Genomic DNA, 9,802 nt, shown 5'->3' with positions numbered 1-9,802 from the left:
AACTTCACTTGTAAATAGATGTGTGATTAAATATGGAAACTGGTCGTTTTTAACTCCACGGCATAACTAACAAACTCCTCGCGGTAGTGATTTGAACCAAATCCAATGCGATAGCCCCACCTCATTTTAACGAGAATAAGAAAGGGGAGAAAAGTACTATGTGGTTGTTGCCATGCTTAAGGGCAAATGTTGTTACTCCATTGGAAATTGTAGCGGTTGTTTGTTGTCAAAATTTATTCCTTACAAAAACTTGATCCAAGAGGGCACCTTCACCTTCCCTTTTAGGCGCGTGGACGATGAGCCGTAAGACGGTAGTAGTGGGGATCGGGTGGTGGGGCTTTGTTGTAAACGGGTGGCGGAGGGGACTTGTACACTGGAGAAGGGGATTTGTAAACGGGGGGAGGAGGAGAGGGAAAGGAGGGGTATGTCACAGGGGGAGAGTTGTACACAGGAGAAGGGGACTTGTAAGCGGATGGGGAAGGTGGGGGGTACACCGGGGGAGAGGTGTACACAGGAGGAGGAGGAGGAGGAGAAGGCGACTTGTAAGCGGGTGGGGAAGGTGGGGGGTACACCGGGGGAGAGGTGTACACAGGAGGAGGTGTCTTGCATGGTGCAGGTGCGAAGGCAAAAGATCCCACAGAGTAGAGGAGCTTATTGGGGTATGATTTTTGTAGGCGGAGAGGGGCGCCGGATTTGCCATACTGGATGTTGGTGGGGGTGCTGCACTTCTTGTCCGGGGAGGAGACCAGGTAGACCTTGCAGCTCTTGAGAGGCAGGAACTGCTTGAAGTCGAAGCTGGGGACGCGCAGCAAGAAGTAGCCATGAGAGTCAGTGCGAGCTGTGGAGTAGAAGAACTTCTTGTAGCGGAGGCCGGCTTGGCATGCGAGCTTCACCTTGGCTCCTGCAAAGTGCACCATCATGTTGTGAAAGATAGAATATAATGGGATCATCATCTTCGTCTTTCTGGGTTTAGACGGTGAAGTACAGTACTTGTTGCATTAAGAGATATTGACTGTGCTTAATTACTTACCAGCTAGGGGCTTCGCGTACGCAAGTGACCTTGCTCCCACGTACTTGCAGCTTTGGCACGACACTACGCCTTCCACCGCAAGGGCAACGCTTGGCTTCTCGTACGGTGGTTTGTGTGAGTAGGGCGGTGGCTTGTGCGAGTAGGGTGGCACGTGCTTGCCATCGTCGTCTCGCTTATGGGGATACTGCTTGTCCGCCTTCAGCGAGTAGTGTGGCTTCTCTTTGTCCTTATACGCCTTGTGTGGATCCTCTTTGTGATCAGACTTCGATCCATACTGCCCGCTCGCCAAAGCCACTTCGCAAGCCAACAAGCCACAGATCAAAACGAGCGCGAGCAAGCGCTTAGACGTGAGAGTATCCATGGCTATAACTCAAATCTACTGAAGTCGTGTGGCAGACGGACCATTACATCCAGTGCTTTTATAGCCAGGCAGTCTCATGTAAGGACGTACGTGAGCCCAGGTTCGCCCCATCATCCGATCACTTTGTCGTAACATCTCAACCTTCAAAGTTCACAGTCAGTAAGCCCCAATGCTCGACACTCTAACCACGACTTGGCCACGCATGTGGTCCACTCGCCAACCACGAGGTGCCCATGATACCTGTCGTACACCCATTCCGTACACATGTCACGCTTTGACCATTCCACTTTATGACGAGCTCGTATAGTCTCGATCTTGTTATTGACCTGCCTACAACTACGGAAATGGAAATGGATATTTGGACTAGGACTATTCTTGCTCACAAATTACAATGTGCTTGCTTTAACCGAGGAGCACCCAAGGTTGCTTTTTAACAGGCGTCATGGCCGTTTTTTTGGGGATTTTGGTGGTAAAATACAACCGCTTATTCTGAGTGACCGTCAAAATGTAAAGTAAATCGTGAAAAAAATGAGAATTATCTCTAGTAAACCCGTCATTATTTTCTCCATGGTGGCCTTCCTCATTGCTCATACTTTTAGGTAAAATGGTTGTGTTTTGCATTTGACTGTGTGTGTAGACGTGTGTGCACGCATGTACACGTGTGTGTATACAAACTCCATTAAGGCTCGCTTTTCTCAATGGCTCATGTAATGCTGGTGGCTAATTCTTGTAAGTGTACTTATTGAGTTGTCTAGGCTTTCTACCTCACATCGAGGTTTACAATACCATTCAATTAGGAGCTTTAAAAGACATTAAAAATCATATTTCCTTTAAGGTTTACAGGTATCCAATGAAAATCCGTTCTCTCATCTAATTGTTGTTTAATTAGGTAGACCTTGGCCAATTTTGCACTTTCACATTGATGTAAGGAAATGTGTCTTGTGCTTCAACAACAACAAGGATTCTCAAAGTACAAGGCTAGGCACAACTTGCAAGAAAGAAGGAACCTACAATTTTAGGCATATGGACGATGATTTATAAGACGATAGGGGCCCCTAGTAGTGGGAAGTAGGTGGTGGGGACTTGTAAGTGGGTGAGAAAGGTGGGGGGTAGACAGGAGGGGACTTGTACAATAGAGAGGGGGATTTGTAATCAGAGGGAGGATGGATTCGAGGAGGGGAGGGTGAAGGTTTTGTCCACATGAGATGAAAATTTAGGTGAAGGTAGCTATGGTGGAAAGCAAGCTACCTAAAAAATTTTGTAAAGAAAGAAGTTAAGATGTAGAGGATATGATGAAATTAAAATTCTTTTAAAAAATGAAAAGGTAGACAAATGCAAAAGGGGGGAGAGCATAAAGTTGAGCATAAAAAAGGTAAAATATGAAATTTTCTTTTCAAGCTTCCATGTGCTGACCACAAGATACATTTGACATGAAAGAATAGTTGATGGTGAAAACCATAAGGACATCTGACATTTTTCTATGTTTTAAATTGTGGGCTTTATTTTTTATTATACTAAGAGATTTGGGAAAAGATAGCTCTCTCATTGGTTAGGTAATTCTTTTTTTTATTCACTCCTTAAGGGGGAAATGGAAAATCTATAGAGGCTCTTGCCTTCTAGCAAAATAGCATGTTTGTGCTCCTTTAGAAGAATATAGCCTTGAGTAACTTCTTCAAGAAAGAACTCCATTTAAGCAAAAGGAGAAAGCTTGATTGCTTCAATTCCCTTCACTTGGTGCATAAAAATGTGAAACGAAGACACAATCTTCTCTAAGTTCTTGGTGTAAAAGCATCTAAATAATATCCATTGTATGTTTTAGTGTACAATCAAGAACAAACATGTGATATTATGCAAAATAAAGACTACCTTACAAACACTTGCCTTGTTGATCCTCCACGATCAAATGTAAAGACATAATTTCTAAAAGAAGGTAAGTGGGGTGAGACAACTAATTTCAACGTGGATTTAGATGACGACAATTGCCTTTTGTTTAAAAAAGGTTTGTAGTATTGAAAAGGTGCCCTTTTTGACAGTAAGAAAAAGGAAAATCTTTTCAGTGATGGATTTGTAGCATTACTAAAGCATCATAAAAATGTTGTAAACTTTTTGGGAAGAAACATGAAGCCTTTGAAATAGCATTGTTTTAAACCTATAAGGAAGTACTATTCCAATGCATTAGTGAGGAAGGTTTTGAACTATTCCTTTAAACTTTGACTATCTTTTGTGAAGCATTGTCCTTGCTATGAATTGATGAGATCTCCTCTTGTAGGGAGTACAAAGAGTAGACCAAAAAATCATGCGCCTATATTTTCTTGCTATTCTCTTCGTAGGTTATCTTGATGCATATGGAGACATTATCAACATGCCTCAAAATGAAATAGGTCTTTAGCAAATGAGGGTGCATGTTACTTTAAAATGTGAATTTTAAGTAATATTTAAAAAAAATTAGATAATTTTCTAAAAGCTTATAAAACCAAAGGAATTTGAACTTCTAAAACTTGTTCAAACAAGTAACTTACATCGGGCATAGCTTCATATTTCAAAGCGACACCCTGTTGTGTGGCCAAGATCCCATTGGGTTAAGCAAAGTTGTACTCTTCAAGAGAATTAGAAGTCCTAAAACTCTGTAGTTTTGACTTTTCTCTAATTCCAAACAGAGTGGGAGATATTACTCTCCCAAAGAGACTAGTTATTAGGCTTTGCCTTCGAAATTGAATGTTTTATCTATATAGACCGGATGGACTAACACATAAGCATAGTTAAGACTTAGCTATAGTGACTAGAGATGACCTCGCTCGTTAGAAAATGATAATTGATTCTGTTAAAAACAAGGATTCCCATGTGACTTAAAAGATAATGATAAGTTAAAAACTGTTTAAATTAAAAGACTGCTTAAATTAAAAGCTTGTTTTATACTTGAAATTGATTGTGATTGATTTGAATATGCGTGCCTTAAAAGATTATGGACTAGAGATTAGTGTGAGATGATATTTATGAGTTATGATTGCTTTGTTTTGACATGAATGATTGATATACACGCGTATGACTGATTGATATGTATGTGTATGATGAGACTCGACATAAGATTTTGAGATTTGGGCCGGCCATCCTTAAATAGGGAACACTGGACAGAGAATGAGATTTATGCCCTTTGGGAGCCATGTGGTAGAACCCAAAGAGGACGAGATTCAGAAAGAGGCATACTCGAGATAGCCGCGATGTCCAACATGGATGTTGGGTGGACAGCCATCGGAGGAAGCTCTGGATTGGCTGGATTTTGGTCATTATGACTAACCATGTTGTTAAGCATGGTGATGATGATAGAATCTTGAGATAGACATACACATTGTGATTGATTGAGATGCTATGCTTTAATTGATAGAGATTTATATTAAGAAAATATCAAAACTCACTTAATCATGGTATTTCTACATAGAAATAAAATAAAATCAATCCTCTCAAATAGCAAAGTAAGTATGCATGCCATATCAAAGATTCTTATCACATAAGCAAAGAGTCATATAATATAAAACAAACATCAATTAAAGCATAGCATCTCAATCAATCAACATGTATGTGTCTATCTTAAAGATTCTATCATCATCACCATGCTTAACAACATGGTCAGTCACATAATGACCAAAATCCAGCAATCTAGGGCTTTCTCCAATGCCCATCCACCCAACCTCCACACTGGACATCGCGGGTATCTCAAGTATGCCTCTTTCTAAATCTCATCCTCTTTGGGTTCTACCACATGGCTCCCAAAGGGCATAAATCTCATTCTCTGTTCGGTGTTCCCTATTTAAGGATGGCCGGCCCAAATCTCAAAATCTTATGTCGAGTCTCATCATACACATACATATCAATCAGTCATACGCGTGTATATCAATCATTCATGTCAAAACAAAGCAATCATAACTCATAAATATCATCTCACACTAGTCCCTAGTCCATAATCTTTTAAGGCATGCATATTCAAATCAATTTCAAGTATAAAACAAGCTTTTAATTTCTTTAACTTATCATTATCTTTTAAGTCACATGGGAATCCATAATCTTTTAAGGCATGCATATTCAAATCAATCACAATCAATTTCAAGTATAAAACAAGCTTTTAATTTAAACAGTCTTTAACTTATCATTATCTTTTAAGTCACATGGGAATCCTTGTTTTTAACATAATCAATTATCATTTTCTAACGAGCGAGGTCATCTCTAGTCACTATAGCTAAGTCTTAACTATGCTTTTGTGTTAGTCCATCCGGTCTATATAGATAAGACATTCAATCTTGATAGCAATTTCGAAGGCAAAGCCTAATAACTAGTCTCTTTGGGAGAGTAATATCTCCCACTCTGTTTGGAATTAGAGAAAAGTCAAAAATACAGAGTTTTGGGAAGTCTTCTAATTCTCTATAAATCATGTCTCAGTGATGGTTCTCTAAAAATGAGTTCTAAGGTCTCTTTGAGAGCATTCAAAATGGTCATAGTTGTGTTTTCAACATAAAACTACCAAAAACAGCCAAGTGCCCCACTTTGCACTTGAATATCTCAAAAATAAAAGGGATTTGGATTTCTATAGTCTCATATACTCTTGTAGAGTTTTATGTCGTCAAAACTTTTGTCTTTATGCAAAAATTTGATTATAAACACACAGATAGATAAACTCTTCGCAAAATAGTCCCTCATGAAGGTTTTACCTAGAATCTAGGCATAAACTAGTCAAATACTCTATTTTCTAATTCTTTAACTCCAAAAGTGTTTATTCTATGAGTCTATAGACTATGGCGATCATTTATAATTAGTAAATTCAATTGTTAAGCATTCCATACCTCAACTCAGATTCTCTCATATACATGTTTATTGATTTATTTATTTAATCTCAAAAGAATTTAAAGCAAAATAATAAAAAGAGTGTTTGTGTACTTCACCGATATATTTGCTGATGTATTGAGTATACTCTCCAGAAGTTGTGGAAGAGCTGTTTGCAGATTTGGTAAGCCTCTCAGATCTACTGTGAGGGCTGCAATCTGCAATAGCTATAACTTCACACAGAGTTATCAGATACTTATCTTGTGGGTAGTTAACATTACCAGAATGCATTTGGTCTACAACCCCACGTGGGAGGAATCACCAAAATCAGCTGTATGTGAAAGTCAACTTCAAAAATAGGTCACGTTTTACTTTTTTTTATCAAATTTTGATCTGCATCTCCATCTTAACACTTAAAGGCTTTTTTTTGAGCACAATAACTGATTGAAAACTCAATCTTGAATTTTCACTTAATTTTAACGCTTAGAATTTTTGCCTGCTCTGAAAAACTACTAAAAACCTAGTGGAATTCATTATTGATATCTATAACATCTAAAACTTAGGATTATCTTTAATCATAACTTAGTTAATCTTGGAGGTATGTTATATTCTGTCCCCGTTGAGAAATCGTCGTCCTCGACAATAAAAATATCTTATCCTCAATCATTAGACCATTAGACCTTAAGAAATAGTTTTTCTTACTCAACTTTTATACTTGATATAGTACTTGAGAAGTCATATACTTTTGAATTTCAAGAAAAACTATAAATATCCATGTCTTCATCTTGAGATTTCTTCAAGTAGCCTTGGAAAGAACGACTTGACTACTTGCTTGTCTAAGATCTTAACTTGATATAATAAGCTCTTAACTTGATTCTTTATTTCTTACCTATCTCTTTGATAAAATCAACATACTCAGTAATCAATATATCTATTAGAATCTCAATATTATAGTATTATTTTATCTCAGTATTGTGCTTTCTTTCATTCATATCTTTGATAGATCTTATCTTGGATAAACGATTTTATATGTTAATCTAGTCATGTGTACATTAGAGTTTAGTAGGTCTCCTAAACTCTAAAGTAAGAGCAAACTAGTCTTAATTCCATAAAATTTAACTCCAAATAAGAAACTAGATAGATCTTGAGTTATTATAAATCAATCACTATCCATGTCATAAATAAGCCGTCTTGTAATCACAACTTAATAAACAATAATAAATGTGATGAAAAACATTATCATCATATTGTCTTGAACTTTAAGGTAATCAATCAATTTGCAAAATCTTATTTTCACTTTGCTTATAGCTTTAGACTTAGTCAAATTTCTTCCTCCAAGAGAGAGATTCTCTATTCTTTCTTCAATTAAGGAGATTAGAAAGAAAAACACTTTCAAACTTTATGAACAAATATGGCTACATGATCTTTCTATTGATGGACTTGCAACCTCCACAATAGATATAGATTTTCCAACCTATACGTATTTACTTCACGATGACGATGATAATTTACTATTTAATAAGCAAATATATAGTATACACATGTAATCCTAGTGAACAACACTCTGAAACAGACCAAATAAGGATGCGAAAGTAGGGTGCTTCTCCATTTTGGGCAACAAGGAAAGTCAACATTCAAAGCACGCTTTATGAGTAAAATTTCTACGTAAATTATGTTATGTTTCAAGTCTATTATGTTTTTATTATATTAAGTTAAAATTTATCTTCATTTACTTGATATTTAGAAAAGGTTATCTTCATTTACTTGATATGTAGAAAAAGGTTGTTGGTCATTCTCACCAACAAAGGATGAGTATGCATATGGGTTTAATCATAATCAATTTGATTTGTGGAAATGGCTCCATGAGAATGGTGTGGAGCTTAATGGACACGTGACGCATGGTGAGGTTTAGATATATTGTTTTTATTTGATCACATTCTAATTCACGACCTTGGTATATCTTTTATTGCCACATGATAATTATTGATTTTAATTTTTTCTCTTGATATATAGAGTGATGAAAATGCAGATAATGTGAAAAGAATGATGAAGATGATAATAATGATGATGAAGAGGATGAGGACGAGTAGCTATGGCAACAAGGAGCCATCCAACCACTTTGTGTTTTGCCTCTTTTGCAAAGTTTTGGCCCTTGTGATATTGTATCTTTGCATTTACTTTGTATGCCATTCTTGACCTTTTGGTCAACATATCTTACTTAGCGATGCACTCTAACTTGGCATCTTCGGATGCCTTAATGTATATTCAATTTTGAATATAATGCAAAACTTGTGACTTGGTGATCCAATCTAGCTTGGCATCTCAGGATGCCTTAATGTATAATCAATTTTGATTATAATACAAAATTAGTGGCTTATTATTTTTAGGACTCTCTCTCTCTCTCTCTCTCTCCCTCTCTCTAAACATGGGGCAGACTGGGTTAGTGTAACACTACAAGGGATCGGGCTCATACCCGTGCTCCTAGCTGCTAAAAATGACTTGTGGAAAAAAAGTAACGGGCCCGTGTATCAGCGTGTGTATCACCGCGGCCAGAGACATGCGTGTAAAAGCGCGTGTATAGAAGAAGGTAACCGCACTGATATGCGAGCGTATACACGCGTTTTGTCAGTTTAGCTGCACTTAGACGCGCTGATACGAGGGTGTATACACGCGTTTTGTCAATTTAGCTGCACTTATACACGCGCATTTCACAGTGTACCCGCGTATATACACCCCTATTTCGTAGAGTATTCGCGTATATACATGCGTATTTGTCAGATATCCACGTATATACACGTGACTTTTTACAGAGTTGACACGTCTATACACACGAACAGAGAGCAAAAAAAAAAATCCAGAGGGTGCTATTCAGTACCTGAATGCTGTTCCAGCATTCCAGCACCCAATAACACTCTCTGGATTTGTTTTTTTGGGTGCATTGCACCATCCACGAGGAAGATTTAAGACAAGAACGACATGATTGCATACATTGTCAATACACGATTCAAGACAGATATGAATGCAATATTATCAATTCACGATTCAATATTACTATCAAAATTTTATGTGTACACATATATCCAAGGGACTCCATATGTCGAAGTAGCCCATGGCTTCAGTTTTACAAAAATATATATACAACCACATCCTAAATATGGAATGTGATACTATAAGTCTGAGTACTACTCAGACCCAGATGATGACTCGCTGCTCTCTCCACGATCAGATGAGCTCACATCGGTCGGAATGACCGATGAGTAGTGCTCACGTCCACCCTCTGCAGTGGCGGCGGGTGGATCATCACCAGGTGCAGCACCAGCTTGTGCCTGTTCAAGTAATATATAGTATATAAGTATATATATGTGTAATTCAATAAACCAAAATCATTCGTTTAGAGTTTTCAAGTACCTGTCGACCATATGGTCTCATGGCCATGTCAAACTGCGCGTCCGTAATACGTCCCTCGGCTCTGAAGAGGGCCCACGTGTCACGTCTGCTATGCCGGCGAGCATACCCAGTATCGTGGGCTACAGGCTTCCTCCCCATAACCCGTCGCTGTATCATAATCAACACAATTTGTAAGATTAAAACAATCATAG

At 38.0% G+C, this 9,802-nt stretch overlaps 1 protein-coding gene across 1 annotated transcript; it reads right to left on the bottom strand.

Annotated features, from left to right (window-relative positions):
* Positions 1-281: 281 nt before the first annotated feature.
* Positions 282-1,391, bottom strand: LOC147627818 (uncharacterized). The gene is made up of 2 exons (XM_086814268.1): positions 1,031-1,391; positions 282-901 (listed from the first exon to the last, which is right to left on the bottom strand). Exons 1-2 carry the CDS (start codon positions 1,389-1,391, stop codon positions 282-284), a joined length of 981 nt encoding a protein of 326 aa, XP_086670394.1.
* Positions 1,392-9,802: the final 8,411 nt, after the last annotated feature.

The sequence above is a fragment of the Cibotium barometz genome, chromosome 20, assembly GCF_041138505.1.
Source record: "Cibotium barometz isolate CiBa-2024 chromosome 20, ASM4113850v1, whole genome shotgun sequence".
In the NCBI taxonomy this organism is placed as follows: domain Eukaryota; kingdom Viridiplantae; phylum Streptophyta; class Polypodiopsida; order Cyatheales; family Cibotiaceae; genus Cibotium; species Cibotium barometz.
This window is presented reverse-complemented; position numbering and strand designations above follow the sequence as displayed.

Excerpts from the sequence above, each read along its gene's own strand:
- LOC147627818 (XM_086814268.1), bottom strand. The coding sequence starts at position 1,391 with ATGGATACTCTCACGTCTAAGCGCTTGCTCGCGCTCGTTTTGATCTGT. Across the intron at positions 902-1,030 it reads GTACGCGAAGCCCCTAGCTG|GAGCCAAGGTGAAGCTCGCA; the intron begins GTAAGTAATTAA and ends TGCACTTTGCAG.